The sequence below is a fragment of the Mesoplodon mirus genome (genome assembly GCF_964341445.2).
Source record: "Mesoplodon mirus genome assembly, chromosome: X".
NCBI lineage: Eukaryota > Metazoa > Chordata > Mammalia > Artiodactyla > Ziphiidae > Mesoplodon > Mesoplodon mirus.
In genome coordinates this window covers 124,279,003-124,302,934 of record NC_138981.1, presented here as the reverse complement: position 1 = coordinate 124,302,934, position 23,932 = coordinate 124,279,003, and the positions used below count along the sequence as shown (strand labels likewise).

At 39.4% G+C, this 23,932-nt stretch overlaps 1 protein-coding gene across 1 annotated transcript; it reads left to right on the top strand.

Annotated features, from left to right (window-relative positions):
* Positions 1-2,456: 2,456 nt before the first annotated feature.
* On the top strand, positions 2,457-3,992 carry LOC309796306 (germ cell-less protein-like 1; the record flags this gene model as incomplete). Its single annotated transcript, XM_082609341.1, has 1 exon — positions 2,457-3,992. One exon carries the CDS (start codon positions 2,457-2,459, stop codon positions 3,990-3,992), a length of 1,536 nt encoding a protein of 511 aa, XP_082465467.1.
* Between the last annotated feature and the right edge of the window lie 19,940 nt (positions 3,993-23,932).

Genomic DNA, 23,932 nt, shown 5'->3' with positions numbered 1-23,932 from the left:
TGATTTCTTTGTGTTTAATTTTTGACAGTTTGATTAATATGTGTCTTGGCGTATTTCTCCTTGGATTTATTCTGTATGGGACTCTCTGTGCCTCCTGGACTTGATTAACTATTTCCTTTCCCATATTAGGGAAGTTTTCAACTATAATCTCTTCAAATATTTTCTCAGTCCCTTTCTTTTTCTCTTCTTCTTCTGGAACCCCTATAATTCGAATGTTGGTGCGTTTAATGTTGTCCCAGAGGTCTCTGAGACTGTCCTCTGTTCTTTTCATTCTTTTTTCTTTATTTTGCTCTGCAGCAGTTATTTCCACTATTTTATCTTCCACCTCACTTATCCGTTCCTCTGCCTCAGTTATTCTGCTATTGATCCCATCTAGAGTATTTTTTATTTCATTTATTGTGTTTTTAATCGATGCTTGATTCATCTTTAGTTCTTCTAGGTCCTTGTTAACTGTTTCTTGCATTTTGTCTATTCTATTTCCAAGATTTTGGATCTGGGAAATAGAATCTTGGATCATCTTTACCATCATTATTCTGAATTCTTTTTCAGGTAGAGTGCCTATTACCTCTTCATTTGTTAGGTCTGGTGGGTTTTTATCTTGCTCCTTCTCCTGCTGTGTGTTTTTCTGTCTTCTCATTTTGCTTATGTTACTGTGTTTGGGGTCTCCTTTTTGCAGGCTGCAGGTTCGTAGTTCCTGTTGTTTTTGGTGTCTGTCCCCAGTGGCTAAGGTTGGTTTAGTGGGTTGTGTAGGCTTCCTGGTGGAGGGGACTAGTGCCTGTGTTCTGGTGGATGAGGCTGGATCTTGTCTTTCTGGTGGGCAGGTCCACGTCTGGTGGTGTGTTTTGGGGTGTCTGTGGACTTTTTATGATTTTAGGCCACCTCTCTGCTAATGGGTGGCGTTGTGTTCCTGTCTTGCTAGTTGTTTGGCTCAGGGTGTCCAGCACTGTAGCCTGCTGGTCGTTGAGTGAAGCTGGGTGCTGGTGTTGAGATGGAGATCTCTGGAAGATTTTCGCCGTTTGATATTATGTGGAGCTGGGAGGTCTCTTGTGGACCAGTGTCCTGAAGTTGGCTCTCCCACCTCAGAGTCACAGCACTGACTCCGGGCTCCTCAATTTGGGATGATGTGTTGTCTATTCATGTATTCCACAGATGCAGGATACATCAAGTTGATTGTGGAGCTTTAATCCGCTGCTTCTGAGGCTGCTGGGAGAGGTTTCCCTTTCTCTTCTTTGTTCTCACAGCTCCTGGGTCTCAGCTTTGGATTTGGCCCCGCCTCTGCGTGTAGGTAGCCGGAGGGCGTCTGTTCTTCGCTCAGATAGGACAGGGTTAAAGGAGCAGCCTCTTCGGGGACTCTGGCTCACTCAGGCTGGGAGGGAGGGAGGGGCACGGAGTGCGGGGCGAGCCTGCAGCGGCAGAGGTCGGCGTGACGTTGCACCAGCCCGAGGCGCGCCGTGCGTTCTCCCAGGGAAGCCGCCCCTGGATCCCGGGACCCCGGCAGTGGCGGGCTGCACAGGCTCCCGGAAGGGCGGTGTGGGCAGTGACCTGCGCTCGCACACAGGCTTCTTGGCGGCGGCAGCAGCAGCCCCAGCGTCCCACGCCCGTCACTGGGCTCCGCGCTTTCAGTCGCGACTCGCGCCCGTCTATGGAGCCCCTTTAAGCAGCGCTCTTAATCCCCTCTCCTCGCGCACCAGGAAACCAAGAGGGAAGAAAAAGTCTCTTGCCTCTTCGGCAGCTCCAGAGTTTTCACGGACACCCTCCCGGCTAGCTGTGGCACATTAGCCCCCTTCAGGCTGAGTTCTCGCCGCCAGCCCCAGTCCTCTCCCTGCGCTCTGACCGAAGCCCGAGCCTCAGCTTCCAGCGTTGCGCGCCCCGGCGGGCGAGCAGACAAGCCTCTCGGGCTGGTGAGTGCCGCTCGGCACCGATCCTCTGTGTGCGGATCTCTCCGCTTTGCCCTACCCAGGTATGTGGGGAGTTTCTTGCCTTTTGGGAGGTCTGGGGTCTTCTGCCAGCGTTCAGTAGGTGTTCTGTAGGAGTTGTTCCACGTGTAGCTGTATTTCTGGTGTATCCGTGGGGAGGAAGGTGATCTCCGCGTCTTACTCTTCCGCCATCTTACCCGGAAGTCCCCACTAACTGTTTTAGATGGGCAAGAGTGAATTGTGTTCTTGAAATTAATGGGTAAAATTCGCACACAAAGGCCTCTGTTCCACCATCATCCTATGAAGGGAGCCTGAGAGCAATCATCCCAGGAGGGAAAGATAAACAGAGTGGAACCCCTGGTACGGAGTGCCCTTATCCGGCGGGGTGTGGCCTAGTGGGTGTGGCTTAGCGTGGCATCCTCTCACGAGACCCTTAGAGCAAACGTCATCTGTACCCAGCAGCACTCTGGGCTGAGCTCGTGCCCGCGGCAACGGCGCCTGGAGAGGAAGCTTGTTCACTGCACCACTGAGGTATAGGCCATGGGAGCACAAAGTAGTCGGATGCCATGGCACTGGTGGGGGCGTGCCCCCGAGGAGCCAGGTGCCAGTGGCGGGGAGGAGGAGGCTGAGGAGGCAGTAGTGGCAGAGAGAGAGGAAGGGAACGAGAGTGAAGAGGCCAGACCCGCCGACAGTCAGGGGAGCCGCAAGCGGAAGACAGGCCCAGGGGAGCCGCTCACAAAAGAGCCCCGCCGGAAACATGCTAAAGATCGTTCATGGTCCGTTTATGAGGCACTCTTCCTGAGAGGAGAAGAGAGCGACGTGCGGATCTGCACACTGGGGGAGGAGTGGAACTTGCATAGGGTCCACTTGTGCCAGTCAGGGTACTTTGCTAGCATGTTCAGTGGCGCTTGGCGGGAGACAAACATGGATACTATAGAGATGCAGATGCCTGACGAGAACATTGATCGCGAGGCACTGCACGAGGCTTTAGGCTACCTGTACCGAGGCTCCATTTTCATCCCACCCGGTCGAGTCGTCGCCATCCTGGCCACAGCCAGCATGCTGCAGCTGGACAAGGTGATTCAGCGGTGCGGGCAGGTCATGAAGGAGACTGTCAGTGCCCAGACCGTGTGCAGCTACTACTACTCTGCTGAAAGCTACGGACTCCAGAACATCAGGATCATGTGTCTTCAGTGGCTGCTGGACAACATGATGACCCAGTGTAGTGAGGGGCTATTGCAAGAAGTCAGCCTGGATCTCATGAGAGAGGTCGTTGCCTCTTCACAGCTCTTGGTGATGGGGGTGGAGATGGACGTGTACACCATGCTGAAAATGTGGATGTTCTTGCAGCTGCAGCCGACATGGAGGGGCCTGCGCAGGGCCCTATTGCCTGACACCAACTCATGGCTTGCCAGTTACAGGTGGGATTCGGAGGGCACCCCTTTCCTGGAGACCGAGCAGGGCAGAGCCTTCGTGCCAGTGTTCCAGCAGCTGCGGCTTGCCCACATAATCTGCGACCTGACGTCAGCACTTGTCATCCACCAGGATGTGCTGATCCCTACCTCTTGGTTGTGTCCACTGTACAAAGAGCATTGGCTTGGCCCCCTCTGCGTTGAGCAGACCAGAGAGCTCTGGCCCGTGGACGTCTACGTGTCTGACTCCCAGGGGAACAGCATGCGGTGCGGGGGCCAGCTCCACAGGGACAAGCAGTGCAGCTGGCGGTGGGAAGGCTTCAACTTCAGCTGGGACCTGGTGCTGTGCTACGCCAACCAGCGCATCATTTTCCGGTGCAGCGCACGGAAAAAGTACCACAGCTTTGGGGTCAGCCTACTCGGGCAGGGAAAGCTCGCGTTCCACCTGCGCCTGTTCTCCTTGGACAGGGATGGGAGAGCCGTTTTCAGGAAGAGCAAATACCAGATGCTTTCCCTGAGAGATGATCAAGAGCTAGAGGTAATGAACCTGGAAAACCAAGCCGTACTTTTCCCCATAATATATGTGGCCTGTAACTTCCTGTACCTCCACCAAGGGGGGCGTTTCCCAGGGCGTTTGCCCCTGCAAAAAAGCTCAGAGAACTGAGCAGCTCTTTCCTGGGGTCAGGGACGACCAGCTTGGTCCAGATGCCAGCTCCTTCTGTGGGACCAACCAGGCTTGCCCACCTCTGGTATCCAATTCTGTCAGAGGCTTTGTTGAACTGTAGCTCATAATCCTTGAGATTGTTTACATGAGCATATGAAGAGGACAAATTTTGAAGCCCCCCAAACTCCTCGAGAACTCATTTGGGCTGTTAATGTGGCAACCTGTCCTCCTGGTTTAGGATCCATCGACACCACCCCCCGCCCTGCCCATCATTTCTGTGAAGCCAAAGAGCTATTGACTTTAGAGAGAAACTGTGAGCCTACCTACTCTACTACTCTTAGTGAAACTCTCTTAATATATGTGTTTCCTTTAGTTTGATTAAATGAACGTTAAAGTAAAAAAACAATCACCTTGTCTCTGAGGCTTTTCTTGATTACCATTTTAATAATTATAGTCTCCAATCTGGTATTCCTCATTTCTCTTTTACAGTCTTATTTTTTCTCCATGGCATTTGCCACCATTTTACCAGCTAAATTATTTAATTATTTGTGTTTTTATTGAGCCCCCAGTTACAACCTCAGTGCCAAGAGGGCAGGAATTCTTCTTTGTTTTAGACACTAATATGTCCCCAGCACCTAGAACATTGCCTATCATAGAGTAATTGCTCAATAAAAATTTCTAAAATATGTGAGTAAATTCAGCAATAGCTGGTTGCCCTCCTTCATTTAATGTCATAAAATGTAATAAAATAATGCTTTATTTTTGTTATTTCCAAATAGCTAAGCTGTACTTCTTGGTCAGAATTCAGACTTGGATGGTGAAATTCCATTTTTATTACCTTTTGAACAAGTCAATAATTCAATTATCTGACCCTCTCTTAGCTGATAAATGCTTCAGTAGATATCTCCCATCATTAGTGTATTATATTTCACAGAATATTTTGACATCTGTGACCATAAAGAAATTTCCATTTTTGTATCCTCAAACACCAAAATCAGTCTTGCTTTATATTTTATTCTTATTGAAACTATCCCCACCAAGTTTCCCTATCATGTGTGTAGAATTCTAAATACAAATGAATACTTCCCTAACTTTCTCTCAGAAAACTTTTTTCACTCCAACCACAAGTTATATCAGCAAAAAATAGTGATACCTATCAAATCACATTTACCTTCTTATGATAAAAATATGTTTGTCTGAACTTTTATTACCTTGATTTTTTGGAATCATGTAAAACAACTAAATATTTTACTATGCAAGACATTTGCATATTTTATATACTTCTGGATTTAATGCTTTTGTAAGACTGAGTTAAACAAAGGAGGAAAATTGTCATAATTCCCAAAAGGTATCAAAGAATTATGGTATCATTATAGTATCAGGTATTCATCTGACTTGCTCTGACTCTCATTATAGTATCATTATACTTCGTTTCAGTGTTATAGTAGTACTGGATTCTCTCTCCTGATCCAGTTCCTATACTTCACTAAAGAGTAAAAGAGCAAGACTTATGGTTGAAAGTGGTTGATTGAGCTCACACTTTCACCTCCACCAAGTCCCACTGAAGCAACAAAACTCATAGAAGAAAAATTTATAGGGAGATGCAAGAGGGAGGAAATATGGGGATATATGTATATGTATAGCTGATTCACTTTGTTATACAGCAGAAACTAACACCCCATTGTAAAACAATTACACTCCAATAAAGATGTTAAAAAAAAAGCAAACATGTATTAAAAAATAAAATAAACCACGATAAATGTCACAAAAAAAGAAAGAAAGAAAACCCTTCCTCTCTCACACACCACTCTATCCCCAGCACCTAGAACATTGCCTGTCACATGGTAGTGGATCAGTGTATATTTGCTGAATAAATGAATATGTAAGAAAAAGAAATTTTTCCATAATAAAGCTAAACAATAGGGAGGAGGCTAACAATTCATACTTAGCATAATGTATGAAAAAAAGAAAGCATATATCAACAAAGAAAATAGAATGGAGCAAACTAAAAACGTCATATATTCTGGGAAAATTTTCTACAATTGGATTTTTTAAATTTTCAATAAAAATTCAGAAAAATACCAAGCTTAGAGTCAACAAGCATCAAAATCTGATTGGCCATGGGAGTTAAAATAGGAGAACTAAATTAAAATAACTTCATGGCCAACAATTCTAACATTTATTAGTAAGATTACTGCATGAGAAGAAAGGTTTGTAAAAATTAAATATAAGGAGGAAAGAATGGGCTAAGCAAAATAAAAAACATACAGTAAGACTACAGTAAGTAAAACAGTACAGAATCCCCATATCATCCAACTTTCTTATGTACTCAATTTCTTCTCTAAACATCCTTCAATCTCCTTCACTGAAATCTGGCTTTCCTCTCAGAACGTTATTTTTGCTCAGTCCTTTCATAATTCATGTATTGTTGATACTCTATAAACCATTAACTTAGAAAGTTAAGTTGCACCTTCCTTGTTGCCCTTTCTTACTTACAGATGGCTCCTTTAAAACCTCATTAAAAATACCCAAAGATTAGAATCGAAGCCAATTGACTGTATCTCCTTCTCCATGTCACATAAACCTGAGAGGTTTATGAACCTCTCAAGTATTTTCCCTAACTATTCAAAGACTTTTTCTCTCAATCGTAACTTCTGCCAAATTTTGGCTTTCTTTAATAACCATGAATACAAACTTCTAAGATTCAGGCTTCTAGGCTCTTTGACTGGGAATTCTAGTGCATCATAACTTGTACTCTTCACTCCTATATATTCTTTCAATTTTGTTGTTCTTCATGTCAATAATGTTCTCACCAATACTCTAAAGTGAAAGGTCACTCTTGCCCTTTAAATACATAGTAAAAAACAATCCCTGAAAGAACTAAATTATCTACTTTCTCTGTGACCTCACCCACAAAGCACAGTACTACTGAGCAAAGTCCAACAACATGGCAGATACATTCCACTATAAATCAAAAGCCCAGACAGTGAACGGGCTCACAACACTAATAGCAATCCTATTTCATTCTGTAAACTCAAGCTCCCTTTACCCACAACAGCTATAACAAAACTTTACTCAACAAGCATTCAATGTTGTACCTCCCCTCTGACTGCCAAGATATGATCTTGCTTGTAACTTACAGAGAGAAAGAACAGAAATACTTTGTCCTCTTTGCATATTTGCAGCCACACTCTCAATCTGAACATTGTATCGAATCCCTACACCATTTCTTAGGAAACTGACATTATTGACAAACCCCTCTCTCTTATCTGTATTAAACCATAAACTGTCTGCCAATTATTTCTTATCTCACTGTTGAGACAAGTTGAAAGCTGTAGAAACTGTGTAAGGGGTGATCACATTTATTTTTTTCTTAAATACAAAAAAGTACATGTGTGTTTGTCTCTGTGAGTGCATGTACACACATGTATATGTAAAGATACACTCCAAATGTTAACAGGAGACTTGAACTTTTTGCTCCATATTCTTTCATTTTCACTCTTTAAAAACTACCTCTTAATAACTTATCACTAGTACTTTTTAAAATATAAACTTGAAGAAGAAACAGAAGTCAGATGTATCCTCACATCTAGTGAATCAGAGTCTCCGGGGAGGGGATTGAGCAAGTGTTATTTTTAAAACTCAAGAGGTGATTCTGATGCACAGCAAGAACTGAGACTGTAGAAAACAGTCTGGAAGCACTTCACAACATTAAAGATAGAATTACCATATGATCCAGCAATTCTACCTTTGGGTATATACCCTAAAGAATTGAAAGCAGACACTCAAACAGATATTTGTACACCTGTGCTCATAACAGCATTATTCATAATAGCCAAAGGGTAGGAAAAACCCAAGTGTCCATTGATGGATGAACAGATAAACAAAATATGGTATAAGACACAATGAAATATTATTCAGCCTTAATAACAAATTTCTGACATCTGCTACAATGTGGATAAACCTTGAAGACATTACACTAAGTGAAATAAGCCAGACACAAAAGGACAAGTATTGTATGATTCCTCTTATATGAAGTACCTGGAGTAGTCAAATTTAGACACAGAAAGTAGAATGGTGGTTGCCAGTGTCTGTGAAGGGGCAAATGGGGAGTTGTTGTTAAATGGATACAGAGTTTCAGTTTGGGAAGTTTCCCAAATAATTTGACCTCATAAGCTGAGAATAACATGTCAGAGTAAAAATCCACAATCTGAAATTTTGAATACACATATACTATAAAAATCTGAGCACTTTATTCAATGATAACCTATGTCAAACATTCTTTACAACTTTGCTGGTTCAATTATGCATTGCCTAGGTGGTGAGTTGGTGACTTTAAGGTACAAGGACTAATCACTAATTAAGGTACAAGGACTAATTAACCTATTACTTGACTGTATCTCCCAAATCCTCCTAAGTCCCCAAAATGCCCTGAGTAATTTGTATTACGGCAAGATGTTTTTATTTAGCTTGCTGGGTAAATTTTACTCTGATGACTAAGCTCGAAGCATCTATTATATATTATCATCAATTGGTCTCTTAATATTGCTTTGGTGTGGAAGAAGTTATATAACTTAATAGACTAGACTTTCAGCATCTGAAAACATCCCAAATACAAATACTACACCACTTCTGAAATTTCAGGGTTTTACATTTTAACCTATGCCAGTAATAGTTAACCACTAATCTTAGCATACAGTCGATTAAAATCCTTCTTAGCATGTAAAACGCAGAGATTTTTTTTTTACAGTTTCCTATAATTCTGCTCTATTTGCTCAGAAACCAAATGCAAATCAACATTAACTAGAATGTTATATTTATAGTTCCTAAACATAAATTACAACTTCAGTTTGATTAAAACAGCAGTGCATGCAGTATTAAAAGCTTCTTCTCCCCATGGCATCCAGTGCCAATTTCCTTCTGTCCATAAAAATCACCCGATTTATTGTGGCATATATGAAATATTCAGTTTTCCTGATTTATCTTATGTTGTGTCTTCTGAGTGACACCTAAAAAGTAGAAAGGAAGTAGGGATGCAGATCTCTTGCTGTGCTCTAACTGTACCTACTGGGTAAAGGGTGAAGGTCTAGCACTGTTCATGCAGGGACGACAATTTCTTCTTGGACTCATCCTCAGCAGGTGGTGGGCCAGAAGCAAGCTAATGTTCTCAAACAGGTCATGTTGACTGACACCAAGGTCCATTAGAGACATATTCTCAAAGGTGGGGTGTATAAAAGGCAGTGTACTCGGTGTTGGGTACCTAACTAAAGTGAATTCTGGGCATCTGCCCTTACAACAGGCATGAAAAGAGCCATGGTGATGTCTTAGAATTTTCCTAGCCTGTGTAGAGGAGAAAGTCCAGATCTGAGATTATTAGGCTCAGTTTGGTTTAAACATACATCAGTATCATTGTCTTCTGTCATTATAGCTTTTCAGTGATTGGTATCAGCAGTAGTGGATGATTACATATTATATCTGAGTAGGCGCCCCATTTCCTTTGTGGGACAACCGTAACATTTCATAGAGGTTAATGGATTTGCAGCACAGTAGGATCAGAGCAATACTGTTGATCCTTAGTAACGACCCCAGTCTTATCTCTCACTTCTCCTCTACACATACCTTAGGTTCAGACCAATCTGACTTTTCCCTGAATATGCCCCCATGATGTCATACGATCACATCTTTGTTTATGGTAAATCTACCTAGAACCCATGATCATCCTCAATCCCCACCTATAATTGTCAGTAATATAATCGTTCTTCATACCTTCTATCAAATAGGATTCCAATCGTGCTTTGTACTTAATTCAACATTTTAAAATAGTTACCAGGTGCCTTGCTATGTGATGAAGATCCTCTTTCCTTTTTGTGCCCACATGTATCATGACTTGCCTCACATGACACACTTAATTTATGTAAAATCTTCGGGCATACTTTTCTAACCCTTATTTAACAATAACTACTCAGGGGCACAGACAAACTCATCACTCTAACTAGTGAGAATTTAAGGTAGGGTTTAGCACTAGAATATCTGTTCAATAAATGTTTATTGACTAGAATAAACTAGCACAGAAAGATGACTGTTAAAACCATAAGAGCATTTTCATTCAAAGTTATATCCACTCTGTACTGCCCACTTTTTAAAGGACACTTTGTGAGACTTCTAAAATACTGCACGGTAAAAGTGTATTTATAGCATCTCCTATTTGAAACAGAATGATGTGGGGAAAAGAATAAAGCTGAAAAAGTAAAAGTCCAACCTCAATTAAACTAGGAAGTGGCTACTCCTCAAACATAAAATATGAAGATTATCCAGTTCTACATGTAGGGATCTTGGAAGTCACCATTCTATCCTAACAGGTAAAAAGCTGAACAGACTGAAAAATCAATAACTCTTCTAAGATCCATAAGACAGGGGGAGGACATAGCACAAATCACTGCTCCCGAGATTGGGGAGAGACAGGTGAATACAGGGAGTCCTGGCTTAAAAGAGCAGAGACACATGTTTAGAAACCTTCAGAGGAACCAGAGCAGGGGCAGAAAATCCTAACTGTAACTGACAAATTGTTGGAGGCTCAGTGTGGAAACTCTGACAGTTAAAGAATCCAGGGGGGACCCTTGCATAAGGTGGTCCCCACAATTTTGTGAGGTTTACCTCCATGGACTTGGCCAGATTCCCACAATAAATGTCAGGAAAAAATTCTCTCCTGCTTCCATCAGGGGCAGAGGAAAAGGAACCATTTTGAAATATATCTTCCAAGGCCAGCCCTCAGGGGAAAATAGTTAACCAGAGCCTAACCTGCTAGGGTATTATAAGAGCCTAACTTACCTGGAGGGAAGGGAAATATTCAGCTCAAGCCCACTCTTGCTATCCCCTACAACCAAAGGATGGAGAAAAAGGCTGAGAAACATTTGAGAAGTCCACAGTCCAGAGGCAAATATCCAATATGGGGGAGAGAGGAGGAAAGTCACACTCATGCACTAATGATAAGAGTTTAAATTGACACTGCCTTTTTGGAAAGGGAGGGGGAGGGATAAATTAGGAGTTTGGGATTACATATACACACTATTATATATAAAATAGATAATTAACAAGGACCTACTGTATAGCACAGGGAACTATACTCAATATTTTGTAATAACCTACAAGGAAAACGATTCTGAAAAGATAGATATATATGTATGTATAACTGAGTCACTGTGCTGTACACCTGAAAGTAACACAACACTGTAAATCAATTATACTTCCAAAACATTATTTTTAAAAATTGACACTGCCTTTTTGAAGGGCAGTCAGGAAATATCCATGAACACAGAAAATGTTCACTCTCTTTAATCAAGCTGTTCCAAATTTAGTAAATCTTGTATACCTAAATTCAAAATTATGTATTTAGGTATGTTAAATACTAATTTTAATAGAAGAAAGGAAAAACCTAAATGTTTGCCAGTAGGTATATGGTTAAATAAGTATAAAGCATCTATACCATGGAATATTTTGCATCTGTTGAAAAAGACTGAACCAGATCTAAGTGGATGGAAATAAAAAGATATTCAAAATAAATTAAGATAATGATGTATACTGTAGAAACTGTGTATGGTATGATCACATTTATTTTCTTAAAAATACAAAAAAAGTGCATGTGTCTGTGAGTGTGTGTAGACATGTGAATGTAAAGATAGACTTCAAATGTTAATGGGAGACTTTTACTTTTTCCTCCATGTTTCTTTATTTTCACTCTTTACAAACTACCTCTTAATAACTCATCACTAGTACTTTTTAAAATATGAATTATAAAAAGAAACAGGAGTCAGATGTACCCTCACATCTAGTGAATCAGAATCTCCAGGAGCGGAGACTGAGGAAGTGTGTTTTTTAAAGCTCAAGAGGTGATTCTGATGCACAGCAAGAACTGAGACTGTAGAAAACAGTCTGGAAGCACTTCACAACATTAAAGATAGAATTACCATATGATCCAGCAATTCTACCTTTGGGTATATACCCCAAAGAACTGAAAGGCGACACTCACACAATTATTTGTACACCTGTGTTCATAACAGCATTATTCACAATAGCCAAAGGGTAGAAAAAACCCAGGTGACCACTGATGGATGAACAGATAAACAAAATATGGTATAAGACAAAATGAAATATTATTCAGCCTTAAAAACAACAAATTTCTGACATCTGCTACAATGTGGATAAACCTTGAAGACATTACACTAAGTGAAATAAGCCAGACACAAAAGGACAAGTATTGTATGATTCTTCCTATATGAAGTACCTGGAGTAGTCAAATTTAGATGCAGAAAGTAGAATGGTGGTTGCCAGTGTTTGTGAAGTGGCAAATAGGGAGTTGTTGTTAAATGGGTACTGAGTTTCAGTTTGGGAAGATGAAAATGTTCTGAAGATGGATAGTAGTAACAGTCGCACAACAGTGTGAATGTACTTAGTGTCACTGAAGTGTACACCTAAAATGGTTAAAATGATAAATTTAATGTTATATATTTATTTTTACCACATTAAACAATTTTAATGGAATTAGACCAACTCAAAAAAGAAAACAAGGACAGATAAATGTCTTTACAACCTCTAGTGGATAGGGAATTCTCTAAAAACAAGATAACTTGGTTCCTGAAAATTCTAATAAGCAATTCATCATTTAGAATAATGAGGTCCAGAGGTACAGACAGATTCAATAAGAAATTGAATATCTGTAGTGAGTGTCCTTTCTAAATCCAACAGTGGAAGGGGAGATACAGTCAAAAGAGAGACCACATGGGAATTCTTCCTTTATTTTTTGGCATTTTCTCCTGAAATCTGTAGAAAAGTCGTAGAGGCAATATAGCTTGGAGTACATAGTGGAAGGTGAAATCAGATTTGTAACTATTGACCAAGGTTAATTGAGCAGAAAAAAAATGAACAGGAAATCTCAAAATAAAAAACCAATGAGATACAGGGAAAGCGACATGACATTCACTCTAGTTGATTTGCTTATTTCAAAATGACAAATAACCAAAAAAAGGAGAAATATATTCCTGGGTGAAGAAAGACATTTATAGATAAGGTCCTCTGAGAACACATTACCTGATCAAAGACCATAAATAATATACAACAGAGGAAGGACTACTTCCCTTTGAAAAGCTTTCTCTTGACTCCACATACCACTTGATCCATTATATGGCTCACCTTTTGTTTACTGCAAATTTATAAAAGAAATTGTCTAGACTCACTGTCACCAGAATCTCTGCTCCTAACTTCTCTTGAACCTGAGCCAGTCAGGCCTGCCCCTATCACATCTCTGAAACTGCACTGATCAAGGTCACCAAGGAAGTTTTTGGTTCCAAATATAATAATAATTTCTCATATTATTTGACCTACAGAGCACTTGACACAGGTGACCACTCCCTCTTCACCGAAATTCATTTTCCACTTGGCCTTCAGGATACCACTTTTACCTAGCTGCAAACTGACAGTGTATTTGCTCTTTCCTCTTTTCCTGGACTTCTTTCCTGGACTTCTATTATATATGTACTCATTACATTGGTTAGCTCATCCTTAATACCATCTATACACTGACGACTCACAAATGTCTATCTCCAGTCCAAACCTCTCTTTGGAAATCTAGCTTTCTGTAACACATTTTTAACTTAACATCTTCACTCATATGGTTGATGGAAATACTAAACCTAACAAGTCCAAAACTGAGCTACTAAACTTTCATTTTAAATCTGTTCTTGTTTAAATATTCCCCATCTCAGTTGATGACAACTCCTTTCTTTCAGTTACTCAGACCAAATACCTGGGTATCCTCTTCTTGTTTCCCCTCTCTTTATGATTCTACATCCGATCAATATATAAATCCTATTAGCTCCACCTTCAAAATACAGTCTGTCCAGAAATAAACCACTTCTCACCATCTCCACCACAACACCCTGGTCTTTGTCATCATATTATCTTACTTGGATTACTTCACAGGCTCATTGCTTGTCGCCCTGGTTTTACCCTTGCCTTACTTCAGCCACTTTTCCATATAGCAGCCACAGTGATCCTGTGTCGTTAGAGAATAAACTCTTCTTTAAATACCCATGTATCCCATATTAAGATATGAACAAAAGCTTGAAAAAGTTCCCAAAGTAGAAAATGTGCAGATCAGCTTATTCAAGTACAGAGCTATAAAACTAGAAGGTTTTAATAAAAATAAAAGCAGACAAAATATACTGACATAGAAATACAAGCAACAAGAAGCATACAAATTCTTTGCTATATGGTTTTTATGTCCCATAGGAAACTGAAGATAAAATTGCAGAACATCTGGAAAATGCAGATAATGAAAAGAATATGTATCACAGGATTTGACCAAAGCCATGTCAGAAGAAGTTACATTGTTATACAAAATTAGACCATTAAGTATGAAAGAATAAAAATTAAATAAATTTAATAACTAAAAAAACATGAAGGGGCTTCCCTGGCGGCACAGTGGTTGAGAGTCCGCCTGCCGATGCAGGGGACATGGGTTCGTGCCCCGGTCTGGGAAGATCCCACATGCCGTGGAACGGCTGAGCCCGTGAGCCATGGCCGCTGAGCCTGCACGTGCGGAGCCTGTGCTCTGCAACGGGAGAGGCCACAACAGTGAGAGGCCCGCGTACCGCAAAAAAAAAAAAAAAAATTGTAAAAAAAAAACCCCATGAAGTTAACAAAAGTAAAGCAGAAATGATTAATAATGATAAATCAGATATTAATCATTTTGAACATTGAAAAATGGCAGAGCAACTAAATACTCCCAAGAATTTGTGAAAAATCAAGAAGATAAACAAATCATTAGCTAACATAATCAGCAAAGAATTGAGAAATCACAAATATAGCAAATTGCAAATTACATGGGGAAAATAATTTTAGATACAAATATTGTTTTAAGTAAAACATAATAACTGGCATAAATTTTATGCAAATAAACTTTTTAAAAATCTGGATTAAATGACTTTCTAGAAAAATATAAATTACCAAAATTGATTCATAGTGATAAATAAGACCTAAGCAATCTACTAACCACTATCCATGGAAGAAACTGCAAATATTTTATAAAGAGAAAATCTTCCTAATCATTTCTCACCCATATAATTTCTCAGATGAGTTTTGGAAAACAGAGAAAACACAGATAATTCCAAAGCTATTTAATCAGGTACAGAATACAGAAAATTAATTCAAACTTCCATGTTTTTAATAAAGTCAGCATTATACAGATAGCCAAATTTGACAAACTTAACACAATGAAAACTACAGAACAATCTTGTATGTTCTTGATGTCAAAAGCTTACATATTGGGTAGACCTTCCTGTAGCATATTGAGAGTAGTATCAACCACTTTATACCTCAGTCTCCTCACCTAAACAATGGGGAAATTAAAAACCTCCTAGAGGTTTTATGAGGGTCAAATGAGTCAATTCCATGTAAAGGGCTTGGAGAATAGCCCCTGGTTCATACTAAATGGATGGGTGGATGGACGATGGATGGAAGGACGGACAGAAAGATAAAGGTAGGAAGATAGAGATATACATTTATTTAGATTCATATTTAAGATTTATACTTAAAGTATTTACACACACACATACATCATACCATATTGGGTGTCCCCCTGTATTCCTATGTTTCGATCTCAAAGAGGTGTTACCATCAAAAGAACATAGATCTGCAGTCAAAAATTAATTTAATGAAAGTGAGTGTTTTATTTGTGTCTTTAACACTGTGCTAAGGACAGAGTTCCAAGAAATACTTCTTCAAATTGTCTTTCTTTCCTTCCTTTATTGATTTCCCTCATATTTGAAAACTATTTCCATGACTACATCCTCAGAAAACCCTGAAAAGTGAACAAAGCTCATCAGTCTTTAAATTTTTCCCTCCTTGTTACCACCTGCCCCTCAATTCTTTAGTGTTGGCTTAATCAATTGCATTTAAACCCCTTCCCTCCTCTTTTAGCCTCTCCAACCATGTTCTCTCTTCACATACTTAAAGTGCAAAAGCTAGAAACATCCCCTTGCCAGATCGATCCTCTCTCATAGGTCCAGGGAAAGTAACAATAGACTGTCTTAGAACCCGAATTTTCTTAATTCAGCAGAAGCAGCACAAATGCTGAGACACTCAAGCAATAGTAACTTTTATCTTGTTTCCACATGTACACACTTGTATGCATACATGCATACACACACACACACACAGAGTCCATACACACTGTAACAGAGTTAGGCATCATTCCATAGCAGTGTACACAAAATTACTGCCTTCTGTTCAAAGGATATACAATATTTGATTGTTTGGCTGAAACATTATTTGATTGCTCTCCTATTAATGGATATTTAAGTTGTTTATAGTTTATCTTTTGTTTGAATATACTCCACTGAATATTCTTATACAAATACCTTTGTGAATTCATGAAAATGTATGTTTGTGTGTGTGAATATGTTTGTGTTTATGTGTATATGTGTGTATATATATGTGTGTGTACATATATATATATATTTGTATATATTTAGGATAAATCACTAAAGTAGAATTGCTAGGTCAAACAATATGTGCATTTAACATGTTGATAATGCTGCACTGATTTATATCACACGGAAAGTGTTCAAGAACCCTCAATCTGCCTACCCTCACCCATTTTTAAATACTTTCCAATTTTATATGTAACAAATTATTTTGCATAGTTATTTTAGTTCATAGTAAATCATGATTGAGATTAATCATATATTTTCATGTTTATTGGTCATTTTTCTGTGACCTGCTTATTTAAAATCATGGGTCATTTTCCTACTGTGTTATTTTTTGTTGTTATTAATGTTAAGTCACTTTATCCATCAAAAATATAGGACCTGGTCATATGCATATCAATTTTTTCCAGTTTGTCATTTTCCTTTTGACTCTTTTTGTGAACTTAAATTTGGAACTTTAATAACATAGTTGATCTTTAACACCTTCTAGATTTTCTATCACTCTGAGAAAACCTGTACCCACACAATTTATTTTCAAGGGGTCTATTTTTGTCTTGACTTTTTTCCTCGCCTTTTTAAACATTTTAGGCAATGTCTTCTTCGTTAGTTAGCCAACTGTCCCAACAACACTCATCAAAAAAAAAAAAAAAAACTCCAGGCTTCCCTGGTGGCGCAGTGGTTGAGAGTCTGCCTGCCGATGCAGGGACATCGGGACACTGGTTCGTGCCCTGGTCCGGGAAGATCCCACATGCCGTGGAGCGGCTGGGCCCGTGAGCCATGGCTGCTGCGCCTGCGCGTCCGGAGCCTGTGCTCCGCAACGGGAGAGGCCACAACAGTGAGAGGCCCACATACCACAAAAAACAAAAAAAAAAACAAAAAAAACCAAAAAAACTCCCATATTTCCCCACAGACTTGACATGTCAAATTATGCAGATAGTTGGGTCTATTTCTTGATGTTCCACTCTGTTGCTAATTCCTGCACTATTATAAAGCTCTACTGATTACTAAAAATTTATACTTTGTAGACCCAGATACTCCTCATTAATCTTTTTATCATAGTTTTCTAGTTGTACCCCTCCAACTCCTACCCCACTTTTTTTTCTCTACCTCCTCACAAACTCCTCAGTGAATCTGCCTATAGTCATTACCTTGATTTCCTCTCCTCCAATGCATTCTTGAACCCAGTGGTTTCTTGTAACTCTAAAGTTCATTTCACAAGCCCAAATCTCTTCTCCAAGTTCCAGCGCAATATGTATAGCATGATCCCATTTGCATGTGTGCATGCATGGAGTAGGGTAAAGGTGATTAATGTATGAATGCACGGCTAACCATTGTTTCCTCAGTACCTAGCACTAATATGTATTTCCTTCTGTATTCATTGTCTGTCTTACTTTCTATAATGCAAGATCCATATGCCATGGACTTTGTCTTGTACCATGCTTCATCTTTTTTCCTAAAGGATATTTTCACTGAATATGGGATGGCATTATTTCTTATGCTTATAAAGTCACCGAGTTCCAATAAATAGGAATTTTGTAAACCAACTGGTAGAGAAACAAACTTTCTCCTTGCTGCCAGCTCCAGCAGATCTGGACACAACAGCTGCCCCCTTCCCTGTGAACCTTTGGATCACTTTAGCTTAAGAAGGATTTCTTACATGAAAACCACCTCTTTGGGGGAGGATTAGCTTATTTTGGCAAGTGTGGCACCATTTCCCTAGAATGCTGCTAGGACAACTTGAGAGTGGGAAAAAAATGTTATATTTTCCAGTCTATCCTCAACCCAGGCCATTCAACTGAGTACTACAGGGTACAAGGGTACGATTTTCTCACCTGACAGGATTTAACCCACTTTCTCAGAGCCAGATTTGCTGGGTTAGTAAGTCTCCTCCTGGGTACGTATGTGCTTCATTGAAATCCATTGGAGCCACTCATCAGAGGACTTAATTGCCTGTCCCTGTGAGGCTGTCAGCCATAAAAACCATGTCACTGATTTTAAAGGCAAAAAGTGAGGGTCCGAAGTCATTCCATTCTTTTTTTTTTTCAGTCTTTAAATATAATGAATACTTTAATTCTCAGAACCAGTAGAGTTTATTCACAAATTTCCACTCTTTAAACTTTTATTAGTAGTAAATCCCTTGAGATGCGTCTCCCACCAATTAAAAGAAAAAACTCACAAGAAATGAATTATACAGCATGGAAAAACAGAAAAGCAAGACTAGTTAAGAAACTAATATAAAGTCTCAATGAATTCTTTTTTTTTATTTTTTTAACATCTTTATTGGAGTATAATTGCTTTACAATGCTGTGTTAGTTTCTGCTTTACAACAAAGTGAATCAGCTGTACCTATACATATGTTCCCATATCTCCCCCTTCTTGCATCTCAGGTTGAAAAGCCCTCTCCCCAGGGTGCTTGTCAAAAACAACCAGCAGCAATTGTTTAATACTGCAGCTATATGAAGTAGTGATATCAGTTAGGACAAACCAGTCACTGGCCAAAAGTTAAAACAAATACCTGGGGAATGAGTTATCCATCAAGGGCTTTGAAAAGCAACATACTTTCTGAAAATTTAGAAGTCAATTCACATGTGCAGGGTTTTGTAAGTGCCCAAAGAAAACCTGGAAACACTCAAAACTTTCACCTCAGACTGATCTTAGGGTTCTACACAGGTAGGAAGTGAAAGCTGAGACAGGGTTGTCAAATGCCTGCCTGAGAGTTGAAGGCATGCCTAAGCACAAATATAGGGACCCTTGGAAAAAAATCAAGGAGAAATATTCATTCAGTCATTTAGGTAAACCTCTATTCAATCACTTTGCCTGGATTATCAAAGAACCAAACTGAAGGTAGCATAAAAATAGTAAATCAGTATAGCAGATATGCACTCAATGAAAGATTCTGAGAAAAGGAATCAGGAGATCTGTGTGTATAGATCTTATTTTGACAAGGTATTTCATTTTTAAAGTCACTAAAGGTGGCTTATATTGCTATTGGATGTAGCTATTGCTCAGTTTTGTGGGACATAGAGGCAGAGAAGTCCAGAATAAACTCAAAGTATATATCAGGGGAGAAAACTGGCCTGCAGATATGACTCTAATAGTTAAAACATCCAGTTGTTATTTGAAGCCATGAGAGAGAAGAGACCACTCAAGGAGAGAGTGAAATATGAAAAAGAGAGGCTTCAGACAGAACACTGAGGAGTGCTGCATTAATTGATGAGGAGACTGAAGGGAGCCAGCAAAGGAGCTAAGAAGAAAAAATCAAAGGTGGGAGGATAACCAAAAGAGAACAGTACCTCAAAATTCAAGAGAAAGAGCACTAAATATGCTACAGGATAGAGAATTAACATAAGAAATAAATGATGAAAGCAGGGAGATGTTAGACTATTGTGCTGTTCTTGGCAAGAGAAAATAAGGGTGGTGATTGTATGTATGTAGTGGACAGAATATATTAGGTATATATCCAGGAGGTAATATTGTCAGGACTCAGTAATTATCTGGATGCAAAAGGTCAGAAAGGAGAAGTCATGAATCTTGCCCAGATTTCTGGCTAGGTATATTGGATACATAATTAGTGCCAACCACTAATTAGTGCCAAGAAATATAGATGGAAGAGCTGTTTGGTAGAGACAATGATAAGTTCAGTTTGGGATATTTTATTTGTAAGTGCCTATTCTATATTTAAGTGTATATATACTTATCAAGTAGACAGTTGAATACAGTCGGCCCTCTGTATCCACAGGTCACACACTAAAGGATTCAACTAACTGTGGATCAAATTGCCATTGGTTGAATCCTTGGAAATGGAGCCCTCGGATACCAAGAGCCAGTGCTACTACACAATTTCATGTAAGGGACTTGAGCATCCATGAATTTTGGTATCTGCAGGGCATCCCGGAACCATTCCGCTGTGGATACTGAGGGATGACTGTATACAGTTGTGGAATTCAGAGAAAAGATCTGCACTGGAGATATAACATTGTGAGTCATCTGCTTCTAACTGAACTCAGGGAGTTTATGAGATTGCCCAAGGCAAAAGTGAGAAGAGGGACAAGAAGTCCCTGAAGAACGCCAACATTTAAGGGCCAGCTAAAAGATAGAGTCTGCAAAGGAGAATTTTAAAAGAGCAGCTAGAGAAGTAGGAGAAGAACCAGAAATAGGTGGTTTCTCAGAATCCGAAGGAGTGTTCATGAGAGAAGTCAATTCTGTCATATGTAATAGGGCTGTCTAGTGCAAAGAAGACTAAAACTATTAACTGGACAAACATTGAGGTCACTGGTAAGACACTTTGTGGAAAGATTAATAGTGGAGAAATAGGAGCACACTGGAGGGCTTCAAGAAGTAAATAGATCATGAAATAATGAAGACAGTAAATACAGGCAACTCTTAAGAAGTCTGCCTCTAAAAGAAAAGAGAAAGAATTAGTTGAAGGGGGAAACTTTTAGTGCAATTATAAAGTATTTATTTTTTTCATACACCTTCTTATTGATAGGAGTGTGAGGCTGAGGTCAGATTATGAAGGGTCTTAAATACCATCCTAAGGAGTTGGGGGCTTTTTTCCTGTAGTCAGTGTGGGATCACTGGGAGTGATGAACGAATCTAGATTTTAGTGAGAGTAAGCAGGTTTTTAAGGATAAGATTAACAAAAAGAGACAAACTTGGTTACTACTGTAACAGTCCAGGCAGTCTAAAATCAGGCAGTATTAGTGTATTTAGGAATATTAATGAAATGTAATTAACAGGGTGTGGATGTAAAACTGAGGAAATTACAAGGATAACTCATAAATATTAATCTTGAGTAAATGGCTCAGTGGTGGTATCACATACAGATGTGGGAACACAGGAGGGATGAGTTTATGGGTAAAGTAATGATGGGATTTGAAAATATTGTACTTATGAAATGGCCAAGTAGAAATGTGTAGTAGATGTATGGGAAATGAAGAGAGGATCAGGTGAAAGAATCACTGCATTTAAGGTGTTTCATTGCATAGAAGTCTGGTGCAAATTCTCAATTTCAAATAAAGAAACATTTTTTGTTTGAAGTTATATTTATGTTTTCATTTTCCTAGATTGAATATACGTAATCATAAAATGTACAGTTTCATTAACTTAAAAGATTTTCCATCTCTAGGAAACTCTCTATCAAGAGCTCTATAAAATAGTTGTAAAATTCAACAAAATCCCAGAGGATACTTCAGGGGAAAAATAACTACCAAAGAAACCAACACGTTTGGACTGACAACTTTAAATGATTTGTTTTCACTGAAAAAGAAACAAATCTTTGGCTTAGTTTATTAATAATATGGTCTGTCTCATATATGCTTGAAAATTACCTAAGATACATAATCATCTTGAATACGTAGTGCCCTACATTTATCTCTCTTTTTTTTTTTTTTTTTTTTTGGCCTCTCCCGTTGCAGAGCACAGGCTCCGGATGTGCTGGCTCAGTGGCCATGGCTCACGGGCCCAGCCGCTCCGCGGCATGTGGGATCTTCTCGGACCGGGGCACGAACCCGTGTCCCCTGCATCGGCAGGCGGACTCTCAACCACTGCGCCACCAGGAAAGCCCCCTACGTTTATTGATGGGTTGAGGTTGACTGCCTTTATGGAGCACTGGAATGTGCAAGCCTTTCAAATCAATGTCAGCTCATTTTATTTGGAAGGGGAGTTTGTTAACAGTTTAAGTGAAATTTAGGGTAAATATTATATCACATTTGTTTAATGCGTCAGCATGACATATAAGTCTGTAAATGCATTTCACTCCAACTACCACCTCCAAAGTCAAGGGACCCCAGCTGGAAACTTTATTCTTTGTCCACACTCTGCTAAATTTTGATACCTGGCAGAGACACAGTTTAACATATACCCATTTTCCCCAGGGATATGGTAGGTATGGAACTCTCCTCATCTTACAAATAAGATACTTTTCAAGTTTCTTTTTTGCTCTAAAGATATTTGCTCTTAAAAATATTATGTTATAGAAAGATTCTGCTGTAGTTGTGGTTTCATTAACTCCAGGCAACAATACACATATATATATGGTGTGAGGAGGACAGTAGCATTTAATGGAGCAGATAGACAGACTGGAGATTCAAGTCTATGGATGCCAAGCAAACTGTCTCCATGTGTAGCCTTGAGCTAGTTACTGAACCTCTCCAAGACACAAGCTGGAGCTATTTGAAAAATTCCAGATAATTAACTACATTCAGAAACTTTTACCATATGTCCCTATTCTGGGTTAAGTTGACCTTCTCCATCTTCCCAGAGTAGTCTGAGGAACTCTGTTACTGGCCTTACTACATTGTTAATAAAGGTTCTGTGCATAGGCCTGAACCATGAGGTTTTTACCATGTCTTCTTCACCTGTTTATCATCCACACATAGCAAAGGACAGGGAACTATAGTGAGTGCTCAGTAAAGCTATATGACACTGAACTGAATATTTTCCCATTTTCATCCTAATTATCTCACTAGTGTAGGACTAACCACTGGTCTTTGCAGCTTCACTAGCAAGGAAGATGTGTCATTAAGTATCCATTCAAAACAGCAACTGCTCTAAACGGTCAGAAGAGTTTTCAGTCAGATTTTGTTGAATTATAAAATACTGAACATAATTTGTATTATATAAATAATTTGTCTTGTATAAAGACCCCATTTGATTGTTATTTATTTATTCTGGCTGATTATATAGCTAAAGCCATGCCATGAACAACGAATTTGGTTTCTGATATAAAATCTATGAAGTATGTAAGTGATGGGAAGGAAGGGTCAGAGCCCTCCAGCCTCAAGACAATCAGAAACTCACTCAAAGCCAATCTTAGTGTAGACAAGTAAGCAACTGAGGGATGATTTTATATAAAAATAAGTATAGATAGATATACTTCTTTAAGTCAAAGTAAAAGTGGGAAAACTTCAAATATAAGTACATGCCCTAGAGCAGCTTTGCAGGAGTGAACACAGACCATTGACGTAGCATGCTGAAATGGGAAAAAGATTAATTATTCAAGTTAATTTCAAGTCAATAATTTAGCAAGAATATATTTACATACGGCAGAGTCCTTGGTACTCTGTGGGCAATGCAAAGCTATAACCAATTCAGTACCTAACCTCACAACACTGGTTACCTAGGGAAATAAAGACATACATTCAGGTCATTACAATACCAAACAGACTATAATGGATGCTAGAGCAGAGGTTCAAAAATACTGTATGAACACAGATAGCAGGAGAAATTCATTTGACCAAGGATTGACAAAGAAAGGAACACTTAAGCTGGATATTCCCTCGAAGGAAAGATCATATTTGGACAAGAAGACATAAGGAGGATGGTAGAAGCAATGGCTCTAAAGTGGAAAGAAGCACACTGGAAAACTGCAGGCAGCTGATCTAAATGGGGCTAAAGCACAGTGTACAGGATATGCCTGGTATTTATTGCTTGGGCTTGCCAGCATCTCTTTTTCTT